This window comes from Ambystoma mexicanum, chromosome 14 (genome assembly GCF_040938575.1).
Source record: "Ambystoma mexicanum isolate Mex_15411 chromosome 14, UKY_AmexF1_1, whole genome shotgun sequence".
Lineage (NCBI taxonomy): Eukaryota > Metazoa > Chordata > Amphibia > Caudata > Ambystomatidae > Ambystoma > Ambystoma mexicanum.
The window spans coordinates 111,452,831-111,478,078 of NC_090940.1; the positions used below are offsets into that span (position 1 = coordinate 111,452,831).

Sequence of the window (25,248 nt, forward strand, 5' to 3'; positions counted from 1 at the left end):
TGGCAATTGACTTGGCAGTTAGTTCTCAAAACGTATTGAATAAACAGTACCAGCACATGGTAAACTACAACTAGTACATCAGTTTCCTGGAGCAGTAGGAGGATCAAGGGCACCAACAATGTCAATCAATACCCATTTCCTCAAACTCCCACAATAGGGAGAAGCACCAAAGGGTCCTGGAATTCTGCACCACTTTTGGCTGACACCTAGCACGTATTACAGCTTCTACTTAAACACCCATCTTGAGCCAGTAAACTTAAAAGAGACAATATTGTCTTAGGTCTTCTGTGGCAAGCCAGAAGAAGTACTCTGACCAGAGGACATAGCTTCCAAGTAACTTTATTGAACTTAAAAGAACACGTCTCACAAAACCTACTTCTAATGGGGAGTTCCTTTCCTATCAAAATTAAACTAAGATGCTCGTCAACACAAATATAGTCCTCGGTCCAAACCTTTTCACTAAACTGGCCCTACCACTAAAACGCAAAAAGAAAATTAGCTAGAGTGTCCTGCACTCAGTGTTGTTCACCAAGTTCTCTCTCGGACATTCCAGGAATTCTTCCTGGATATGGATCCACTAGTTATCTGTGATTAACAGTACTCCTTACTTCAGTTCTTGGCAGTCTATCAAAACTCCTCAAGTTTCCCAAGTTCAACAATAAAAGTCTTAATTTTCTACAAAAACAAACGGACGAAATTTCTTTAGGTGGAGAGATATATACATGATCCCGCTTCAGTACTTGCTAATTAAAGTGTTGGGTGCCTCTGGGTTCTCCTTTAGTCGGCTCTCCACTTTGCTTAGGAGTCCTGGTGGCTCGATTGGGTTCCTCTGCGCTAATGCCTCCAGCGTTTTATCCCTCTGACATAGGGGTGACACCTCTTTCCATTGGGTTCTTTTAGTTCTCGGGAGCCACAATGATTATTCAGGAGGTTTATACTGTTTGGGTCTCCACACTCTTTGCTTTGTCTGTGACTCTTGTGGGGGTTTAGGGAAGTAATTTCCTCTCCCCTGCCCCCCCCTTGTTCTTTCACTTATCCCTCTGGGGTATGCAATGTTCCTTCTAAGCTGTGCAAATGTGTGCCTTCCCAGCTTCCTTCTGGGTGCTGCTCAGAAGAGCGTTAGCCGTGCACACAGACAATTCCCACCTCCTCAAGAACGAGCACTAGCAACAATAGTTAATTTGTTGATTGTAATATGAATAATGTTCAAGTACTAGAATTTCCAATCCAATTTTGCCTTAGCAAAAGCGTCAACCACACTTTGTAACCCAAATGTCAGCTCAAACATCGGATACTGACTTAGTAAACAGGCTACTTGGCTGTGTAACCTAATGCTACAATGCCTATTCTGTGTACATACGTCACATGGCACTTTGAAGCGGTCCCCTTGCAAATTACTGCATTACAAAACTCCAACATTAATTTGCCCTTTAAGGATTTTGAGCAGTGTGAAGGCATCATGAAGTAGACTCCGACACCAGATTCAAAACTGGCTCTCAAAAGTATAATCAACTTAAAAGGCAGGATGGAGTAAGGCCTAACTTGTCCTAAGGGACAAGTTACGCCTTCCTGTGTCAGGAAGTCCAAATCAAATAACAGCCTGTGTCCAAAACCAATACGTGCCCTCACAACTAACTGTATACAATGTGTAGGGATGTCGGCCTCAAAATGACTAGTGTTCAAAAGAAAGTTCAAAGCTTTTTCCAGCTCTTGACTTATGATCAGCACCCCTTTCCTCCAGTTCAAAACAGTTCACTATATCGGGGTTCCCTTCCCAAAGAGTTCCACTCTTTCAGCTTTCAAAACAACACAGTTCCTTGTGACACTTCCCAGCTCCTCGAATATCAATACTTTTCACCAGTTCACATAGGCAGTTGTGTTTCTTAACTTCAAAAAACACCTAAAACGTTGTTGAAAAACACAAGCTTTTTTATGTATACTTTTGTTGGCTTTTTCATACAGGAGGCACTCGATCTAGGTGCAGATGTCGGAACCACATGGTGCACACGCAACAGATACCCCTTCTTGACTACTTCCATCAACAATTAGCCATTGCTTCCATTTAACAGTAATGTCTAGTTGATTCCCCAGTGTCGCTCTTCCGACACTGTACTGTGGCTTGGTTGGCCACCATGCACTTTGTTACACATTTCTGTATTCCCCTGGCTCATGCCAACACAGGTTTACTCTTAACCTGCCATTCCTGGACCCCTTTTTGCTTTGGGTGAATACTTGGTTTCTCATTTCATACCCGTCTTGGTATTCTCTAGACTTTGCCAATACTCGTGTTTCTTACAATACATTCTGTGGTATCTGCTTCATGCACCACTTTGCTTTCACTCCATTCACGAGTGCTCAACTTGCTTTTTACACTGTGCGGCATTCAAAAAGTGCTTACAATAACTTTCAGTTTGTTCGGTATTCAAAAGTACTTTGTTACAGGTTCCCGGAGTGTCCTGGTATGAGTGTTTCTGGTTTCCACTCACTGGTCACACACGGCAGCTCCCTTCTGCTAGTTGTCCTTCCCCACAGGCCTCTTAATGCTCCTTGTTCAGCTTTCCGACTTCCCCAAGCTTCGCCTTTCCCTTGTGCAGGCCACAAAGTGCATTGCTCACTCTCCTGGTTTCCTGCGGCGGCTGGGGTTTGTGGGAGTGCCACAGCTCCTGCTGCATGGACCCTTTAAGAAGGGTAGCAGGACCATCAGACCCTCTCGCAGCCCACCTCGGCCTCTCTCCCTCTTCGTCCGCTCGACACTGCTCCCAGCACATGAGTCTCCAGCTCCCTTCTCTCCAGCCCGCTCTTCCTTCTTCCATGCAGCAAGCTTTATATATCCGTTAGGAGTGTTAAATGACCACAGGTGTGGGTTATTAAGTTTAATTGCCTGACTCCGGCAAAACCCATTAGGTGGACATGCCTGGTTGTTCCACCTGTATGCCTCCATAGCCCTAGTCTCAGTGGCAGAGTAGTGCTTGGGACTGTCAGATTTCATAAAAGAAGAATGTATAACTCTGTCTTATCTCAGATATGAGTTTGTATCAATCAAATGAGGATGGGTCTTCCTAGTTGGTCTCTTCCTCGTCCCAGTATTGAGGTGGCTTTTCTGGGGGACAGTTTGGAGGGAAGAAAAGGGAAAGGGCTGACAGTAGCCGACAAAGACTTGAGGGATAGAGGGTTAATTTTGAAAAGGGAACCAGGGAATACCATGTCTCAACTAAGGATGTCCTCTCCCCAAGTTACCTCCTCCCTCGCATATCCAGCCCCAGGGTCAGGATCCAAAAGCAATGGCCTTTCCCTGGCCACCTGAGAGGGAAATCCAGAGGGAAAAGAAGTGAGGACACCCTCAGGTGCATTAGGCAAATATCATGCTCAGGCTCTTCTGTGTTGGCATTTCTAATGTTACCACATAAGTGGAGAGCTAAATTACAATATCATCTACTTGGTCTACAAGGGATAATGGCAGGGCTTGCAAAATCTACTAGCCCACTAGCATTGTAGAGTAGTTTTATTGAAGGGCGTGGGCCATTTGCACAATGCTCGTCCCTGCTGGCGAGTATGGGAATGTTAGAAACTATTTTTCATTTACTGCAAAAACAATTTATTTACAGTAAATGGCAACTACACGTTTTCACCAAATATGAAGTGTGCTTATGGCGACATACATAATTTTACAAAAAGCACTGGTAAATATTTAGTCACCAGTCTCCTTGGGACAAGTGCATTTCTCTCAGGTCGAGTATGTAAACTAACTCACCATGCAGGTCTAGTGGGATTTTTAAGAATTTGCAAGACCTGAATAGGAATGAAATATGCTTGGCACTACTCATACAAAGCATTAGAGCAATGAATATTCAAAAAGCTACATTGCTTTTCACACAACCTGCATGCTTTCAACATTTTCAGAGTTCCATTGGGCATAGACCTTAACAAATGCAATTGTCATTCATTCTCTGCTTTATAAAAAATTGTTTCACTGATCACATGTATAACCCTACCCAATAATATTAGGGGATGTTGCAACCAATCTGGTTTGCACTGCAAAGTAATTGTCTGTATGCACGTTCAAGTCATTTTCTTAAACTGCCCATTATACCATGATGAGGCATTACATATTTTGTTGTTTTCTAAGTATTGTGGATATGCAAATATTCCGGGGAGTGTTTTACTGCTACATTCCATCACTTTTTACAGAGCTCAATCAACTAGTATTGGAGGTCAGTACAGGATCCAGGGGCGAGGAGCACATGGCAGCAGTTCCGAGGTCTGAAGAACAAATAAGCAACTTTTTTGGAAAAAAAGGAAGAAAAAAAAAAGGCTAATGTTTGGGAAGTACATTACTGTGAATGGAATGTGCGGTTTATTTGCATTGAAGGATGGTGAACTCTAGTAACAGTCAAGGAAACTGCACCTTTTGTTTCTCTCTAAGCTCAGCTGTTGAGGGCTTTTCAATATAATTAAGTGATCTGTGTTTAGTGCCTCCTGCATCCTCATGTATCTTGTTTAACTGTTAACAATGTATTGCAGAAGATGGCCCCCTAGTTACAGGAGGAGGTCATTCATCTATTGTACCTCTGAGCATTGCTGCATTTAACTCAAAAGGCAAATGTATGGTTTTCTTCAAAGGGGCTCCATAACAAAAACTTCAGTGGGGTTATTACAGAATTTCGCAGAGGCGAGGACAGCAACTATAGGCTGTATTATGTGCACAGTCATTTCTTAAGGAAGGGTTACAAGCAGTGATCCGATTACATTGTACTTCCTACTTGGAAAGAAATGATCTTTTAGGGAGTTAAAAAGTAATTCGCTCTTGACGGGCAGTAATAATATGCTACTACGCTGCAGGTCACAGATTTGAAAATATTAATGGGACTTCATGGGTGGAAGCAGGGGTTTAGCTCTTATTCATTCATCGTTTCCCAGTGTTGTTGGGCCTATTTGTAATCCCCATTTTTATCGTTGGGCAAATGTGCCCGTTTTTAGGGAGTAAAATTGGGTAGTATGTATGCCCCTTACATGCAGGGCTAGTTTTGAGTAAGCATTTTCATTGCTCTGTTAACAGGACAATGTAATATTGATGGTAAGCAGCGGTACCCGCATTCTGATTGTCATACTCTGTGGTGTAGTTATCCTGATGCAATTATCATCCTGACACACATTATGAGAGACATGTTCTCATGGTCTGTGAATTACATCATTAAAGTGGCACATTAACTCTTATTGGCATGTTTCTGTCACAATCCTTTTAGCTGCAATTGTTTCATCTGGTAAATAATGTACATATCTGAATTTCTTGCCAGCCACATCAGTCGTGATAATCAATATTTGTTTTTTGCAATTCATAAGAGTATTGTTTTACCAGTGTCATAAAACCCATTCTGCATGGTTTCTGAGCAATGTTAACAAATGAATAGCCACAACTAACACTATTGTTTATACTGAGCACACCATGTTTTGTATGTATACACTTGTTCTGTGCATACAAGTACCTTTGCTAGGTACCGTAGCAGACCTTGATGTCTTGGACTGGTTGATGAGCTTGCTTTATAATGCCAAATAAAAATAAACTTTTTTAACCTATGTCTTTGGAAGAAGTGCAGTAAGAAGTACATTTTACACTGATTTGTAAAAGAAATTGCAGAGGTTTTGGGAGGGGGAAAATTCCCAATTCATGCTCGCAAAATGGCTTTCCTCTTTATTCAGTTGCGCACATTGAATATAAATAATGCCAACCACTTCCGCATTCTGCATTTAGAGAACAATAATTAGAGGGAACATTGTTGGTGACCCCCTTTTGTATTGGGTTCTTTCAACACTTGTTTCAGATATTGAGTGCTTCCGTGCTCCCCTTGCATCTGCTCTTTGCTTTTCTTATTGGGACCCTCTGCCTCCCTTGGTTTCCTCTGTCCCAATGCCTCGCTTGTCTCTCTGGGGTATTGGTAAGCCCCCTTTCCTTGTGGCTCTCTTAGCTCTTGGGGCTTCCTGTGACCCTTCTGGAGGTTCATACTACTCTAGTTTCTCGGGCTCCTGTAACCCTTCTTCCCCCATTCTCTCTCTGGGCAATCCTTTCTTCTTCCCTGCTCGCTCTCTCCACTATCTGCCTCCCTCTGACCTCAGTAACCTGTGTACCTTTAGTGTTGCATGATTTGTTCCAAGGAGGATTTTCTGCAGCAGTGGCGTTCTCTATGGCTTGCCACTCTTCCGGACTGGATACAAGCAGGTTTTGGGTTTCTCCTCAGTGTTCTCTTGCTCTTTTGATCTTGCGTTTAAAGTGGAGGATATACTCCTCCCTCAGTTCCTGGCTTCGGTTTGCGTACATTGAGCCCACAACATCCTCTGTGTGGTTGAACCTCCAGATAAGCTTTGGTTTGTATGGCATTTGCTTCTCAGGCCCCGCACACGTCTGTCGGGCCGGCAGCGTCTCTTTATTTAATTATTTCTTACACGCCACAGCCTGCGGGCATCAGGGCACACAAAAACACATGGACAATCATAAAAGACTCTTATTTTTGTATGTTCCCATTTTAACTAAACAAAATAGTTTTGGAGGTGTTTTTACGAAAGGTAAGCATGTTCTCCTGTTCTCTTCCTTGAGTAGTTCAGCGGTAATTTGTTCCAGGCTTTTGTCGCCTGAACTTGAAAGGAGCAGACGCCCCCTCTCGCAAGCTTAACTCCAGGGCAGGTCAAATACATAGAGTTACATAGTCGTGTAGATTTTACCATGATGCGTTGGACCAGTCCCTCTCCAAGATACGAGGGAGCAGACCCATAAAAACATTTATGGGTCAGAGAGAGAAGCTCGGTCTTTGAGGTGTTGAGGCATACCCAAGTTGTCGACTTCCATGCCTGTATGGATTTGTAGATACTAGAAATCCTTTTCACAGCACAGATATAGTTACCACTCAGTTCAATCACATGCAGAGTATCATCAGCATAATTTGTGAACTGTGTTCCCATGTTAACCAAAAGATCACACAAGGGTTGAATGTAGACATCAAAAAGGGCTGGTGAAGGGCATGCACCCTGGGGCACTCCACGCGATTAGTGTTTGCTCTGACTGTAACAATTTAAACGTCTATGAACTACTAACAGTGTTATATGTTACTAACAAAGTTCATAGAATGGAATAGCAGAATGATGGACACTAACCTGGCCCGACAGCAGACCATCTGGAGCAACAACTGCAGAATGGAAAGATCACCCGAGAGTCCCTGCCCCTCCGAACACCGGAAATGCGAGTACCATTGAGGGAGAAATACGAACCCCAGGGAAACTCTCTGGGGGAACAAAACCCTGGACCGGTTCTCCCGATTAAATGGCTCTTCTCAGGGCGAAGTGTGCTGGAGGAATATGACGAGAGTTCTAGAGGACGAGAAAGGACAGGTAAGTAACAGATAGCTTGGCAGGTCTTTGAATGAACATCTTATGGAAGGGCTCTACACTTACAGAAGCCCGGATAGGCAGGGGTTAGATCACTTGTGTCGACCGACCCTGGGAGCTGGTAATGAAGTTGATTGCCGGAGAGGCTATGGTTCCTAGTAAGGGAAGGAATGTTAGTAATGACACAAAGGGAAGGAGGGAAAGTAAGAGTCGAAAGAAGCCAAGAGAACTTACTTTCTCGCTACGAATATCTTCTATTTCGGGGGCTTGAATCGAACAGGAAATACTGCTCGGAGGCAAGATTGAGGATTGGGGATGCGAGAAGGAAGCGATTCTCAGCAGAACAAAGGCGTGACAGATGTCTATGATGGAAAGAAAGGTAGTCAGAATGGGGAGAGTTAGAGAGTACCTGCCAAAGTATCAATAATGGGGAAAAGAGTATCCACGAACTTAAGGAGCATCACAAACAGCAGAAGCGACGCACCGAAGCGGTGTTCCGTGTTCCTTAAGTGGAGTCACGTGATCCGTCAATTGCGTCTGCCGCCAGCGTGCAGCAACTAGTCTGTTACAATTTGTGCGCCAGTGCTCTCTAGCCATCTTGCAGTTCACATGTAGCGTGCCTCCGTATAGAGACCAGGTACGCCTACTTAACCATCACTGGAAAGGTGTAACACTGACACCACGTTGCCCCAACAGACTCTTCACTTACGCTTAGCTAGGAAAGAGCTAATCCAATCAATGGCATTCTAGAGCAGCTTCCAATCTCAGTAAGAGTGTTCAGAAGCTTTTTATGATCCAGAAGATCGAAGGCTGCTGATAAGTCACAGCACAATAGCAACCCTGTATCATAGACTGGAAGCCCGATTTCCTGGGATGCCGAATATTTGCTTGATCCAGATGTTTCTGAAATTGCATTGTGGCAATTTTGTCTACAATTTTTTATAAAAAGGGAACATTTGTTTTGGGTCTCAGATTGCTGAATGGCTTTGGATCGTGATCGGCTTGTTTTGCAAAGGGGTAACTAGGACATTCTTAACAATATCTGGAACAATATTATGGCTAAAAGTCACATTACTAAAACATGAAAGGAATGGAGCAAAAAGTTTTTTATTTATTTAAAATAATTTTAGAGGAAATTACATCCCCCATGACACATTGCAGGATGCATCTTTTAAAGATTAAGATTTTCCATCTCAACTATCAAAATGAATTTAAACTTAAAAACTGGTTGTGGTAAATATTGGGTAAGACAATATTGAGTAAGGCATCAGAGGTCTGGCTGTTAGCAATTGTAGAATGGGCCAATTCAATTTTGTTATGAAAAGCCTTTTGATCCTCGGTACAATCCTCCCTGGTAGGCACAAAAATTTACGCCTCAGAATGGGGGTTTTCGTTTTCTTTTTTTTTTAAATCTCAAAACATTGTTTGTGTGGTTCCCAGAGTTTTCAATTCCAGCATTAAAATAATGCTTTTTGGCCTCAAATATTTCCCTTACACATGTTTTTTCTGGGGATTTCCGCATCATCCTATTTTGTTTTATTCTTTTCTTTTCCCAATTCCGCTCTTCTTAGCTTTTCTCTTGTTTCAACAAACTCAAGGCAGGTGTAAACCAAGTCTGATAATTTGATCTTTTTCAAATTATTTTTGACTTCATAGGGGTTACCTGGTCCAGTAATTCAGTCAAATATTTCCCATAACAAGTGGCTAATACACGAGGAAGATCAGTATCTGTAGTGGCATTCATAAGCCTAAACATACGGTTTCCCAGATCCACTGGCAGAACTTTACTTACATTTCTACTCATTACTTTTTTCAGTGGATTCATTTCCTGTACTACCCTTTTAGGTAATTAAAGTTAAAAAGTAACAAAATAGTGGTCAGACCAAATACAAGGACTGGCACTCAAAGAGTCCAGATGCAAATTTTTTGTTACCAGCCAGTACAAAATATTGCTTTTATTATGGGTTGATTCTTTATTGTGGAAAGTGGCTTCAATATTTGTATAGTTGCTTTAGCATCCGCTTCTCTCCGCGCCACAGCCAGCTCCGCTGTTCAATGCTGCGCCGATGTTCGCACGTCAGAGGCTCCCCTCTGCGTATGGTTTCTCTCCCTCCATTCAAGGGTTGTTGGCCCTTTATTCTCGCTCTGACTTCAAAGAGGCGTATTGTTCACTGTCAGCTGTCGAGCCTATGGAGAGTTCAGCATTACCTTGAGCCAAATGCATAAAAGGTAATGTCAGGATTATTTGGAGTCCAACATATAGATGTACCATTAGTCTCTCTTATTCCCACATAGGCATATCATTTCGTTGGTATAGGGAGTTCCCCATGGGAATGGGAGGACTTGTTCCCCGAAGAGGAGTCACTACCATTGAGGTCACGCTTTCCCAAACCCCTAGGGAGAGTTTTGCTAAGCAGGTTGACGTCCCTAGCCTCAAAGGGGGTGGCTCCCGCAGGGAAAAAAAGGACAAAGTCTCCAGATTCATCACACTTCTTTACCCCAAGATTGTCCCATATTTTCACTCTAAGGAAGGTAAGCTATTCGGCAGAATGTCTGATCTGCTTGCTATTGCAAATTCATACATAAGTGACCAGCTGTGAAAGTTAATCTACAATGCAGTCACTGCACGGTTTTATCTGAATGAGTCTGTCATTATTCAGAGCTGCAGGCCTGAAGTAAGGCCTAGTATTCGGTGCTCAGTTTGAAGGCAGAGACTTGGTGACTGGTCAAACCCGTTTGTCTAAATATGTATCATCAGACAAAAGAATCAGTCGCCATCATCTTTGCTAACAATTTTTTACGTCAAGCATTCAGAAAATATCCTCAGAAAATTAGATGGCTGGGTGACGTAGAAACATTTGCTCCATGGCTGCATGTTTATTGAATAGGGCCTTATTTGAAAAAGCAGAACTTGGGGTAGCTTAAGCAGTTATTTTGCTAATGAAAGAAACTTGTGAAGCAAACATGCAAACAAAAAGCAACGTTTTGTATGATGTTTTCTAGTGTACGGGACCTGGCCCTGTCAAGAGGGGTACGAGGTCTAACACGGGTTCGCAGAGCCAGTTCTTTACCAGCCGACGGGGGAAGCAAATGCCAGGTACCAAAGTGAGGATAAAAGCAGGCAGTACAGATAGGCCAGTGTTGGTTGTTTAGTTGAGGTGAAGGGAGGAGCAGGAGGACGAAGAGTCAAGGCAGAGGAAGCACTGTTTAGCGGAAAACATGGAGAAGTGTCGAGAGTGTGTGCAAGGGGAGGTATTGGTTGCTAAAACAAAGTGGTACTTGTGAGAGTGTGTACAAGGTGTGAGAGATTAAAAGTGAGAGTGGGAGGGATGACTGGGGTGAGAGAGAAGGGTGACTGAGAGGCTGAAAGGTAGACAGAGAGTAGAGTAGTGGGAGAGAAATGTAGCAGGGTATAGAGGAGGGTGGAGGGGAGAGAGGAGCTTTAACTAGAGATTAGTGGGAGACAAGTGTAGCAGGGTGTAGAAGAGGGAGAAGGGGCTTTGACTACAGTGTAGTAGAAAGGGAGAGTAGTGGTGTGGAGAGGGAGGGAGAGTAGAGGTAGAGAAGGAGGGAAAGTAGAGGTAGAGAGGGAATGAGAGTGGAGAGGGAGAGGAGAATAGCGGTGGAGGGAGAGTAATGGTGGAGCAGGAGAGGAGGAGTATAAGGGTAAGGGAGTTTGGTACCTGGCTATTTGAAAGGCTATTTAACCAGGTAGAAACACCATTGTCCATTTGTGGACCTAGGTTAGGATTCTCCTAAATTCTTCCCAGAGGATGAAAGAGGACTCTTGTCCTTAGGCCATCAAGATCAGCCAGGCAATTAAATAGTAAGGGTAACCAATCTCGTGGCAATCATTGGGTTTAGGGCTGCCTGTGCTAGGTAAGGAACCGTCCTGGGGAGACGAGAAAGAGGGATGGCCCTTAGCAAGCCCCATCACAAATTCTTCAGTACAAACCCTTGAACATTCTCTGCAAGTTGGTGTGTTCTTGAGGCCCTCTATGACAATACTTTAATCCTTCACCAAATATAAACGGTCAATGTTTAGAATTAGAGATGACCAAATGTAAGCAATCATTTAACTTACTGACTTGACTAAATGTTAAGACACAGGGCCTCATAACGCGTTGGGCTGGATCTTGGCTGTAATGCAGCCTGACTGTAATAGCCCTAGCACCGACCGGTCCCCATTCCCCATTGGGTCCATTGGATTCAATGGGGCATTTTCAGCGCCAATTATGCGGGCTAATACAGCTGGCGGTAATACAGCCGAAAACAGGGGATTTTCACCGCCAGAGAAAGACTGGAGGTAAAACAGCCCATTTAGCGCCCAACTTGTGATAGGGCCAGCCCTTAAATGCAGCGGTAATACCGTTACCACCGCATTTAAGGGCTACAGCCCAACTCGTGATGAGGCCCACAATGTTTATGCTTGCCTTCTTGACTATGTACCATCTTTAAAATTAAACTAAAAATGAACAACCAGATAGGCTGCCAGTTGTTATGCAACATGGATGGGCCTCACTCTAGTTTATAACATCGAACTCTGGAGCAAAGCACAGAGAGTTCCACCATTACCTTGTGAGGAGAGACTAGGCAGAGCGGTAGTGCTGGGCGGCAACGTGAACTACCTTGCTGTGCAGGATTCCTCTCTGGCTTTGGTAAGAAGCAGTTAACAGCTAATCCAGTGTTCATCAATAGCAGAGTAATTTTGATTGAGGACCTAAAATTGGTACTTTGCCAATGTGTACCAGTTTGCCTGATTCTGCCCCATCTCCTGTATCAGCACTACAGATTGTGATGCATTTTTGTTCAGCCAGCTTGAACCTTTTCTCTAAAGCATGGTTAAATACTAAGTTTGGGGTGCAGCAAGGTTGGGCAAAGCGCAAATAATAGCCTACTCTCATACTTGCAGTTCTCTGACCATGATAAATGGACCCACATATGCACTGCTGGATGGAGTGGAGTACACCAGCAATTGAATTCAATGATTTAACTTGCAATTTACTTAATCTATGGCTTTAGATTGGTTTTAGATAAATGACCATAGAAGCTTTGGGCTTTTGACAGCAGTTGTAACCCCCTCCATTTAAAGGTTTGGTAGAACATCACCAATCTACTGTCTCTCAAATCCTGACAGCACTACTGCAAGTATAATTTTAAAGTTTCACTGTGCCATATTTCAGGTGGCTATATGCTTTAGATTCCTGGAAGTAAATATGACAAGAGTATGATGGGACTATATTCAACTACATTATTGCTAATAATGGGGACTCCCCTATTGTTGGACTACACTATTTTTTTATGCTCAAATATTACTCTACATGAACATAAATATCCAAATAATAAAGAGTGAGAGCATTCGTTTTGGGTTTCTCTTTATGAGGATAAAGAGGCACCATATTGGAAGCATAAATGCTTGCCAATTTAGTAAATAAACTGAATAGGGAAGTTATTGATTAATCTAGCGTTAATTATGTACACAATGGCAATACAAATTGGTTCCTAGATGCTCTGGGGTAGACCCACGACAATATTGCTGTCCAATAATGAACCTCAAGAATGGTGGTTTCTCATAATAAAAAAGATCCAGCTCTCGCCACTGGCTTCAGTCGGGGACAGCATTATTCCCTGCAACAATACCTGCTATATTAGCAGGTTGACATTTTAACTACCTTTGGGGCGGAGATTAGGCTCTGGCAAGCAGGATATGATGTAAATCATGACAGATGACCTGCTAGAGGTACCTCACGGGCCAACTATAATGGGAAGTTCTTAACTGACTGGGGCGCTAGCAACCTCGCTTGGTCTGCAACAGCAGACTCTACTGGATCACTATAGAGGAGTCCATCTTCCTAATAAATCCCATTTTTCTCAAGGGCTTCCCCCTCTTTGATTGGGAATATGTTCGCTTTCCCAAAGCTTCTTGCAAGAGACACCCCCTTTCACTCTTACTGATTTCTTTTCTAGAGGGTTCAACTTCTGCAAGTCTACTTTGCAAGTCAGTATACTCTCCAGACTACAGACCCTCAACGTTGGTTGGACCCACCACCTCTCCGCCATTCAGGCACCTCAGGTATACTTGCAAGTGTCGAAGAGGGAGAACACTTCTTCCCTTTCTTGCCTTTGGGTTTTCCCTTTGACTAAGGCATAACCTTGACTAAAGGCTTGGGGTTTTTGGTTTGATACTGTCCCAATAAGTTCAAGTTATTCCCCATCAACACCAAGAGTAGGACACCTTTCTGTTAATGAACAGGTAACAGTCATGCCATTCACTGCTAAGAGTCGGAGGTAAAACTGGGACAATTCGGATGGGGGCATTAGCAAGCTTAATCGGCACTAGTGGTACATCAAGGCTAATTAATGCACCCAAATCCTGTGGCTTAGCACATCTGGTTGACCCCCAGGCCTCCAACAACCACTACCGCGTATTAATCTGACAACACTGTAGGTGCCAGAACAGCAAATCTGATTTAATTAACTGCACTATAAGCTCAGAACTAACAAAATCAGCTCCCCGTGTGTCTCAGGCCAAAAGCAGCACAGAAAACCACAGTTATAAAAGCCCAAAGAACAGAGGAATTGGAGTAGATCACTCTCTCTTTTGAAAACCTCCACTGGTTCCCAGTCAGATCATGGATGAGCTTTAAGACCCTGCGCAACCATGAAACCAAGTGATTGGATAGGTTACAATGGCAAAAGAAAGAAGACACCTCCCAGGCAATCCCCTTCATTAATCTAACCTAAACATAGCCAAAACATTACGTGTAATCAGTGGAGGGGGGGGGGCAATTCATGCTTCTATGCCCACTACATTGCAATTCATAAAGGCAGAGGCGAGGTGTGCACTCTTCAGCATAAACCTCAAGACTCAAATTTCAACTAGTCACCACAGCCTCCAGCAGCAATACCACCACACAGCAAATCATACCCTAACTTCCCCAAACTCTAATTGACAGAGTACAATTGCCAGATTGCCCATGAGCCGCACGCTAGGTACGGCATCCCACCAGCCAGTGATTCACTGGTTCCCATAAAACACGTTCTGTTATAGGTCTTTAGCTAGTTTGAAACACCAAACTTTGAAAGCTAAATCCCAAAATTAAAATGTTTGAAAAAAAAAAAAAACACTCCTCATTATACCTTGCATTTCTCTGCATTTAAGTTAAACACAAAGTTGGAAAACACTTTTTCTTGGAGCATTTCATTTGTTAATGTTATATTTGAAGTGCTTTTACTTCTTCGGTCCTCCCGACATCCCTTTGTCCCATCCTCCCCCTGATCCTCTATTGCATGATCCCTACGCTGTAGTCCAGCGTTTCTTTCTAAAACCAGATTGGGCTGACTGCACCAATGTTGCCATGCTGACCCACTCTCCTTTCCCCAAAACCATAGATCTGCCTTTCTTCTTTAAACAAAATGCATAGTAATCTTAAACTTAGGCCAAACCCCATAATCCCCACCACCTCGAACAGCCCCCTGACCTCTTCTTCCGATTACTTTAAATGACAGGTTGATTTATTTCGAACGGTCTCTCACTTTTGATATTTCATTTTTTAAACGGTTTTATAATTCTTTCCGTTTTTAGTTTTTTCATTTTTCATTTATTATTGAGCATCAGATACCAAATGATCCTCTTCAAAATCTGAAACACAACTAGCTTACAACACAAGACACAGTCTATTTGGCAAACAAGATTACTAAATATGTTTCCAAGTCAAACGACAAGTGCAAGACACACCTCATCATACCTTAAATTCAAAACGTTATCAAACGGTGCCAAGCTGGGTCTCTGTTGACAGGCGAGTTCTCTGAAACGCCCTTCTCCTGAGGAATATGGAGTACCTGAACTGCTGGAAGCATTTACCAACCCAGTCTGCTCCCACCAAACAAAGTGTTAGGATAAGAGTAAAGTTTGGCAAAGTGTCCCGAGTTCGCATGGTACACCAGAAGTTTCATATTCTCTCAGAATGTAACTCTTTAGCCACACCATTATTACCTTTCTTTCTTCAGCATCTCCCTCTCCTCGTGCAGACTTATGTGGGGTGATGCTGTGCCACATCCTTCCTCTTCAGCAGAAAAGGCGTCACTGTTTGCACCTCTCCTAAGCCCAGTACCTGGCGATGTGTTCAGAGGTGTTGAGGTAAAGCAGTTCTTGGCCTTTGACAGCGGACGCTCTGCACTGACTGGAGTTGGGTTGATCCTTCTTGATGGCTTGTTTTTGCTGCAATCCAAACAATTGAGAATATAACTTCAGCCCAAATCAAGGAAGAAAAGCCCTTTGTAAACACATTCAACTACAATACAAAGCAATCTACTTGATTCAACATCCACAGAAAAGACAGTGCCTTCAGCAGTTATCTGAGGGGCCAGAAGAACATTGTTCTAAATCCTGATTCACAAAATTGTGTGGCGATTTATTTACGGGGCCTCAAGAGAAAACACAGGGTGCCCCTGGAAAAGGTATTGCCCCAGTATCAGTATTTGGGACTTGGAAATCATTAGGTTTAAATCAAATAAATAACATGATTGTAGCTGATGTGCCATGGACCTTTTCAACATCCTACTTAAACAACAAGTGTTTTTGCGCCATATACTCGCTCCCACAAAGTGCAATGGCACACAAAAAAGTCAATCAACTTTATATTTACAGTAAAATCTTCTCATAGTAGTGGTAATGTTCCCAACTGATAATACATCTACCCGAATCCAAACGACTTGCAACGTTTCAATTAAAAAAATGCATTCTGGGTTTTAGCCTGAAAGCCCTGCTTCCTCTGTGAATGGAATCGGAGTACTATTATTGTGCCACTTGGGGGAAAATCAACATATTGAACAGTTCTTGAAATGCCTTAAAAAACAAATGATAGGCAGATCTATAAATTGTACATTGTATCCCACATTAAAAACATTAACACAGTCAACATTACCTAGATGATCCAGATGTCGTACCCACAGGAGGGAACTCTTCCAAATTGAGGAGGTTTAACATGGGTGGGGGAGGACTTGCAGAAACGTTTTCTGCTGTTCTTCTCCAACCCCCACTCCCAGAAGGATTCTCCATTCTACCATCCTCATCGTTGAGGCTCTGGCCAAGATCTCGAGCCACAGAGTGAGCAGGCGTGCATCCTGAACTGTGGTTTTTCCTCCGGCTACGTCTTGCTGCCTGGTTGTCTGGGGTAAACACTATGAACTGTCCTAAATTCATCTTCTGGGTGGATCGCTTCTCACCTAGGTGAGAGGGCAAAGGGCTGCTGCTAAAACTAGGGCTGCTATGAGAGACTTGACTTGGAAAATCACTGCAGCCAAACGAAAGGCTTGACTTGGTGAAGAACGAGGAACCACTAGAAGGAGACGGGGAAGATGGGAAGAAGGCATCAGAGGTGCATGAGCTATTTGGGGTCTGCGAAAAAAGCTGGGTCCTGCTTCCTCTGTGGGTAAGAGTATTCTCTGCCCTCCTTTCCGAGAGACCCCTTGTTTTAGGGTAGTCATCATTTCCACTGGATGAGGCAACAGACTTGGCGTTTGGAGTCTTTGCAGGAGTTGAGGGACCATTTGTTAGGATCTGACTGGTCTGCTCCCTTAAAAAGTTTAGCAGGAATGGCACAAAATCCTTCTGAACCAAAGTAAGAGTCTGGAGTTCAGGATTAACAGATTTCTCCTGCAAATAAAAACACAAAACAGATTAAGTAAACCAACAAAATCAAAACACAAATCAATTGGAACTTCAATTTAGGTTTCCTTATTAATGTTGGCGCTTAGGATTATATAAACCTATAAATTCCATTGCTTATGAATATGGGCTACAACCTGTACAGCTATCAAAACAAAACAAAGATTTGACATAACACTAATATTTCAAGTAGCCTACTTTGGCTGGAGGTCATTTGGAATTTTCATCAGTCATGATCTACTATTCAAACTTTTCTGATCCCCAACAACTATTTAGCATTTTGAATGTTCCTGGAAAACTTTGTTTCCTGAAGGTTTCCCTCATGTTAACATATTATGCTAATGTGAACTCTGAGGTCTGTGCTTGTTCCTTGCAGTCCTGCTTGCTGATGTAGGCGTTATTTGTAGTGCAGCACTCCTTCCTAGGTTCGGAGATGGGTGGGCCAATCCTCACTTTGAAAATGGTGGTGGGCAAGAAAGGAAGCAACCCACTGCTCTACCGTAGCACTTGCCCTGCCTGAAAGCAAATCGAGTATAATGTGCATGTCCACCTCCCCCTTTCTGAGGCTGCCTCTTATAGTCCAAAGCTGCATGTAAGCAGCTGTTGTGTTGGGCACCGTTATGGATATTTTGACACAACCTTTCTGGTGAGGGCTGTGTAACCATTTAACCTAATGGTAAAACAACATTCCAACCAACAGAGAAGTAAAATCTCTCTAAACTGTAGTAGCAGAGAAGGAAGAGGAATGGTAGGTCAGTTCAGTTAGTCCACACAGTTAAACAAAGAAAACAGAACACTGGTATACTGAACAAATGTGCACTCTATTAAAAGTCACACATATAAACTCTATGAGATCAAAATAGGAACATAGGGCACATGATGGTACCAGTGTATGTACAAAAACAGCAGTGGTTAGTCCAAGGGCCAATCAACCCCTACTATGAATAAGTTGTAACATTTTCTGGTGTACTTAAACTGTGTTTTCCCATTCATTTGCTTTGTGCTTGAATCCTGCAGAGCTGCATCTCTTCTTGGGGCTGCTGGTCTCGAACCTGGCCCTAGAGCACTTAAAGGGGGTCTGGTGTTCCCTGGGGTTGGTTGCTTCCATCTCTGCACTTTTGGGGTACACCTGAGATGTACCTTGCTTTTCACCACAACTGCAGATCTGTCTACTGACTTTGTCCTATATTTCCTATGGAATTTGGAACACTTACATGAAAAACTGTCAAAAGTGACTTTTACAGATACTTACCATGACATTTTTCCTGGGTCCCTGGAGTTTTAGGTTTAAGGGCAGGACTTTTAACTGGTGCTCTGGATTTTATCTGTATTTTTAAAATCCTGCATTACCCTCCTGCTTAAAGGAATGCCTTTTTACATGTTTTCACTTATGGCTACTACTTGACCACTGTTATTCCCATCGGTGTAACGAGTCATTGCGACTAGTATTGCGTGTCTAACCTATTTCTGCTTTTTAGTGCAATATGGGCATGATTGCATGAATTTCTCCCTCTTGATATATAAATTTAAGACAGGGTGCAAAAATGTACACTCCCCACTAGCCATTGGCTAGTGATATTTGACCACTGGCGAATAAGAAATTGTGTGCTGTGCGTAGGTATAGAAATGAGGTGGCAAGTGACTTTATGGCTGGCTGGAAGCTTGCAACTTGAATATTTGCCCCCCGTTAAATGTATAGAGTGCATTTGTATCAGCAATGTTAGTGCGTGTTAGAGGACCAGGAATATTGGTATTTTTTGATGGAGTGTTATCTTGGTTGGGTCCAGATAATTACTATGTGAATGCAGTGGTTTACTGTGTCTATGGTTCCCTTATGCCCCCTCTTTAAACTACATGTGTAGGGCCCATCTCCAGATAGTGGTCTAACGTGATGATAGTAGGGGTGGATAAATAGAAGTGTATATTAGAGTATACCTGTGTTGGATGTTTTAATTTGTTAACTGTGTGGATGGACTGACCTGACTACAAGCCCCGCCCCCTTTGATGTTAAGCCCGACTGCTCTGACATTGCTACTACTTTTAGAGAAGTTTGGCATCCCTTTTGTTTGGGTTGTTGTTTCACCATTAGGAAAGATGGTTGCACAGCCCTCACCAGAGGATTATGTAAGAATCACCCGAAGGGGCACTCTAGCACATTAACAGAGCAGGGGGCCTCCTGACTACACCTCCATGGAGATCATAGCTACCAAAGCAAATACCAAAACAGTCCAGGTGGATGTGACAGCTTTGAGGACAGAGTTAAAGAATCTAAAAATGCAGTGTCAGACAGTGAAATAATAATTAAAGGATTGACAAAATAGTAACCAACAGTGCAGCCTGAAGACTTATAAACCTATGTGAAAGAAGAATAAGCCATTTGGGCAAGTCACACATACCACAGCCCCACCCAATTGCCATCATTAGAAGTTCACCTCCAGTTCAGAGCCACATGTGCAAAGCATGTGAGAATGCAAACTAGCCCAAATGCAAGTCTTTTGCGCCAGAAAATTGTCTTTGTCTAACAGGGCAGTGCCATTTTAAACATAATCATACCTCAATCAACCAAAGACAGACATTTCTGAAGACTGCAGACAACTGCAAACATGGTTTCACATCCTTATTGGGGAACATCGGTGAAGTACAGTGTGACAGTCTTGTAGTTGGAGCATTGGGGCAGATGTAGCAAACACCAGCAAACTTATGGTGGGCTTAAAAAGCATTGAAAAATATTCATCTTTAGGTCCTATATTAAAACGTTGTTGCCAAATTTGCCTAATGTCTGATCTTCACCACCAATTGAAATAGACAAAGCACATAGAATGCCATCAAACCTGAAACCTAATCAATCTGAATAGAGAGTTGTAAAAAGGTACAAACAATTGGTTTGAATCAAAGAAAAGCTGTATGAATACCTAAACTAGTGGTGAAGGTTGCTACAATTAATATAAACCAAGACTTAGCTCAAGGGATAGTTGTTATTAGAATGAAATACTTGGACCTGAGGCCTAGGCTCAAGTTATGGAATCTATATCATACAAGGAAATCCTTTTTAGAGCCATGTTATCTTCAGAGATTCCTTCATGCTAAATATCCTGAAGTAATGGAAGTTCCAACTTGAGTAACTTCACTTGGCCAATGGTGCTCTAGGTTAAGTTCCTAAAACAATGTTACGGTTTTAACATGCTTATGTAATGCTTATCTTATTAGCAAGTCTAATTTGGTGTTTCTACATTGCACATGTTGTAACAAAGAAGAGTTTGTTTGTTAGCACTGTAGTTGAATCTCACTAAGCCCGAGCTTACATGCTCAGGTCTCTTTCCCCTATCAAACTTCTAAATTTGCCAGCATTCCTTAAAGAGACGTTATTGTCTTTGTCATTAGTCATGAAGTATTATTAAATGCTAAGCATTTCAATTCATTCTTTTCCAATTCCTGCAACTGCACTTCATTTGCCTGATATATTCGGAAGGTATTCTTCTTCTCATAGTCTGGTGAATAGGTCTTGTTTGAAAGTTTTATCATTGAATGTTTTTAAATGGATTAAAGCACCTGGATGAAAAGGACATAAATCATTGATTACTGCAGGCAAGAACATACTGACATTTTCTTAATGCAAGGGACATAGTTCAATGGTTAATGTGAATAAAGGAAAGTCCAACATTTTTGACACTTGTCACTTTATCGGCCCATGGTAGAAGCAGGCGTATAGCAATTTTGTTTGCAAAACATATTGGTGTTTGGTGTCATTCAAATTGATCAAGTACATATGCTTAAGTACAATCTCTGGGACATAAATCAAATATTATACCTTTTGTATGGCCCTGCTTAGGATCCATAAGATTTTTGGACAGAAACAACTGCAAAAATCCTTAAAATAGGAAATGAACAAGTCATTTTGAGGTGATTTTTATTTGGTAATAGACCCGTTACTAGATTCTACATTAATGGAACAGAGCTCTTCATGCTTGGGCTGCTTTTTGATCCCTTTTAAAACTAAAACTTGTGGATCCTTGGAGATGCTATAGCCCAATGTCCAAGCACTTTTCATTTGATCCCTCACTCTTCTTAGTAAATATTGGAATACTTACATATTTCCAGAAGTAATTTTCATTTGCAGTTGAATCTGGTTATTGAGCCTATGTGCATCTCAGATCCTGCAGCCATTTCAATTAACTTAGATACTACTTGCCCCATAGGTAGTCATTGCATTGAAGGATGAACACAGGCATAGTGCTGACTCCAGGAAATGCTGAAATCAAACAGTCCACCTTCAATTTCTTTGAGTTTAATAATCTCACTGGATGATACAAGTTCAAAAACTCATTGGAATATCTTCAAAGCAAATATAAAAAGGAGCTGATGTCACGGCTAAAGAAAATAAATCATTGAATACTCATTTGAAACAACTAGAAAAAGATAATGCTCAGTTAGAACAATTATTCACTATTCCAAGTAACGTTGAATTACAAAAAGACCTGCAAAAATCACGTCACTCCTATAATAAACGTATCTAAAAGAGCAGGAATTTTAGTTGCAAGTAATGAAGCAAAACATTTAAGATCAATGAATAGAGTTAGTAAAGTTATGGTAGATTGATGAAATAAAAAAAAAAAAATGATGTAACACTAAAATATCAACCATTAAAACAAGCAATGGAAATCTACTGTTCAAATATTTATATATAATGAACCAAACCACATAACAGATTTTTATAAAATTGCCACATGCTGAAACCATTTCTCCCGACCAGTCTCTAATTAATACATTTTTAAATGAATGCAATTTTTCCAGCTGGTCCTGTAGCAATAAAGATCTGCTTAATAATCTCGCTTGATGAAATCATTCGCGGCATTCAAACAATTAAAACTAATAAAGCCCCTGGCAGTGATGGTATCTCTGTCAAATTTTATAAATTATACTCAGACATCCTAACGCCTCAACTGTCTTGACTATTTCTACTTTTTGGCCAATCAGGCCTTAATAATAGTCATTCCCAAATCTGAGAAAAGATCACATCAAAGTTACCAATTACAGATAGATATCACAAATTAACCAAGATTTCAAATTATATGTGAAAGTTTTAGCTAATCATTTGAGTAATGCTATTGCTCCACTTCTGTACCCAGATCAATCTGGATTTTTGAAAAGGTAAAGTCTTCTAATAATACCAAATTCGTACGTCAAGTTATATATACCTAATTCAAGGGAATTTTCTGCCTCTTGAACACAGAAAAAAATATTTGATCATGTTTCTTGGAATTATTGGTTTGCTTCTTTAGAGCGTTTTGGGTTGGATTTAGGCTTTTCTAAAATTATTCAAACTCTGTATACCTCCCAAATGGGGTTTGTTAATGGTTGTCAATTAGATTTCTTCTCCTTTCATGGAGGAACCCATTAGGAATGACTCCTCTTTACTGCGCCTTTCCTTCCATTTCTATGGACCCCCAAACTTTTGCTTTTATTTTTGTACCTTGACCTGTTCTTTTTACACTACAGTGAAGCCTTAAACATCACTACACTGGCTTTTGCTCATCTGTTAGGGCGAAACTGAAATGTCCTTCAGGCTGTCAACACTGGGAAACATTGTTTCCCTTAGTCTAGTTACTTTGTTTCCCTTAGTCTAGTTACTTTGTTACTACTTATAGTAAATTGTTATCACTTGCAGTAACTTTTTATCATTGTACAATGCATCCTACAATGTGGTACACTATTTGTTTTGCCCTATACTAACACTCAGCAGATGGTTACTCTAGGTGTGCTAAAGCGACAAGCTGGTGACTTTTTACCATTTTGTGGTGCATTTCGTTTTAGCCTTACCACGCTTGGCTACTAGCAGTGGCTAGTGGTCAAACATGACAATGCCACGATATTTTTCGCTTGTCCTTTGGCCATCTTGTCTTTTAGCCTTCTTCCTGGCCTGTGGGGCTAGGAAAATCCTTAGATCGACGTGCAGTGCCCAGGAAAGCAGAGGTTTTTTGGCAGGATATGTGTGTTTGTTGCCAGGAAGTGAGCTGGGACTGCTGGTCTGCAAGGACTGCAAGTACTGCCTGGTGGCAATAGTAAGAGAGACACAAGTGGCCACAGTTCAAGGGTGTTTATTGAACTTTCGCAAAGGTTTGATAAACGCCTATCTAAACCTAAATCTACAGATCGGAGCAAGCTATGTCAATCAAATCATAATAATGCAGTCCTAGTGTAATCTCGTCAAATAAAAAGGGCCTATACTAAAACAAAAAAAAACTATTGCCAATCCTTACCACTAATTTACAAATAATGTGGGGTAATGTTCATAAAAGAGAAAGAAGTGTTCACACGTTATATTTCAGGATGCTCGGGCCACTGGCCTCCCTTCCCCACATTTTCAGCACAGGGCAAGGCAGGGTACTCGAGCAAAGCACATACTCTGGCTTCTCCAGCACGAGGATACAGTTCAGTTTTCAGCAATCCGAGCCTTCAGTGTCCAGGCCGCTTTACCCCTTGCAAATCTCTTGAATCAAAGGGCCCTGGTGTACAAAACAAATGTTCTCTTCCTTGCACCGCTATCCACTGGTAGGGTGTTCACCATGGATCTCCCTCTTCCGGGCTCAGATCCCTTTCACAGCAATATCATAGAATTCTTTCTCAGGTGACTCACGCTTAACCCTGGATCCCCCTCGGCCAGGCTCAGATCCTTTTCACATCAATTAGTCTACCTCAGCCGGACCCCGACCAATGTCGATGCACTTTACACGATCAAAGACTTTCAAATGTATAAAGGGTTTATCTTGACCCGTTGTAGGACCACTTCAATCACAATCTTCCTTTTTAATATAAACCAATACTTTCATACCTAACAGAGACCTTCAAATGAGCACCCATGTGGAGCCGGACCACTCTGTATTTGGCATCTTTGCTTGACCTTCCAAAAGTTCAAATCAGTCTTGATAGCTTTCAAATATATTTGCATCGCTCATCGCAAACGCCCCTCACACAGTTATCTTCAATCATAGCTTGCAACCTTGGTTCGAACCACAAACTGGTTTGATATCAGTCTTTCCGACTCACCGGCTGTGCTGTCTTTTCTGGCGCTGCTTTGTTGTAGGAGCCAAGGACAGCACCACAGCGGCAATCGTTCCTCCCCACCTGGGTTATCGATGCGGCAGAGCCCTGGGTACCTCTGACACAATGTAGAGGTTTGTTCAGCCTTCATTCCTGGTCTTCGGTTTCTTACTTGGCAAGGTTCACGAAGTAACCATCTTTAGAATTCAAGGGTACTTCCCTTCTTGCGACCCTCTTTAATCTCGCCGTCTTTCTCCGTGTATTAAACTGCCATCCAGGAACTGCTGTCTCCTCGTGTGTTTTGCCTGGTTCAGAGTGTGCTTGTGTGCTCGGCCTATTATAAATGTGGGGAAGTGTAATGGAACTCAGGTGTGTGTAATGATCCATAATTGCCCGATCTTGCCTGACCATGGTGTTGGGACAGGTCAGGTATACAGATCTGGCGTTAGTCCATTGTCGCTCACGGTTGGCTTTCCGTGAGAAAGTGTTTGTGTCGGGAAAGGGGTGGGGGGTTGATTTCCTAGGCATCCTACCTGGTAGGATTGTGAAAAGGTGTTCCAAGGAAGGGGATACCGCGGCTCACCCTCCGGTGTACCACTTCCACTCCCTCAAGACCCCTCATCCAGGTGATCCTCCCGCACTGGTCCACCCCCAGGAACTGGATCCAAAAGCAATGGCTGTGTCCTGGCCACCTGGATGACAGATCCCCGGGGACTAGCGGGTGAGAAACCTTCAGGTTTCTCACAGGTCCCAATCCACAAACTGGTGCCAGTGTGTTCGAGTAGTATGCATGAGTTTTGTCGCCAGTGATCCTGATTGGTCCACTGCTGGAGGGTGTGTATGGGGCAGATCTGTCATTGGCTAGTGGGAGCTGCTGCCCTTACCTGGCTTTTAGGATCAGACGAGGACCCCTCAACCCACTCTAGAGAGATCCTGGAAGAAACTGAAGGAGCCAAGACTCTAGTCCAGCTACAAGAATTGCGAGGAGACTGTGGATCCGTCGGAAAGCTTAGCAACCAAATTCTGCTGCTGCCCTGGTAAAGCCCTGACCGGTGGAAGATCTCCAGCAGTCCTACGAAGGAGATGCGACCCTTGGAGTGGAGGGAACATCAATTCTCAACATCAGCTCTGAGTCCTACGAAGAAGAGCCTTTGGAAGTGCCCCAG

At 42.5% G+C, this 25,248-nt stretch overlaps 1 protein-coding gene across 2 annotated transcripts in view; it reads right to left on the reverse strand.

Annotated features, from left to right (window-relative positions):
* CDAN1 (codanin 1) overlaps positions 1-25,248 on the reverse strand; it is a 563,981-nt gene that overhangs the window by 517,508 nt on the left and 21,225 nt on the right. For both annotated transcript variants that reach the window (XM_069638655.1, XM_069638654.1), the window contains exons 2-3: positions 16,302-17,032; positions 15,371-15,595 (exon numbers count right to left, since the gene is read on the reverse strand). In XM_069638655.1, the coding sequence (XP_069494756.1) occupies positions 15,371-15,595; positions 16,302-17,032 (956 nt within the window). The remainder of the gene's footprint in view (positions 1-15,370; positions 15,596-16,301; positions 17,033-25,248) is intronic.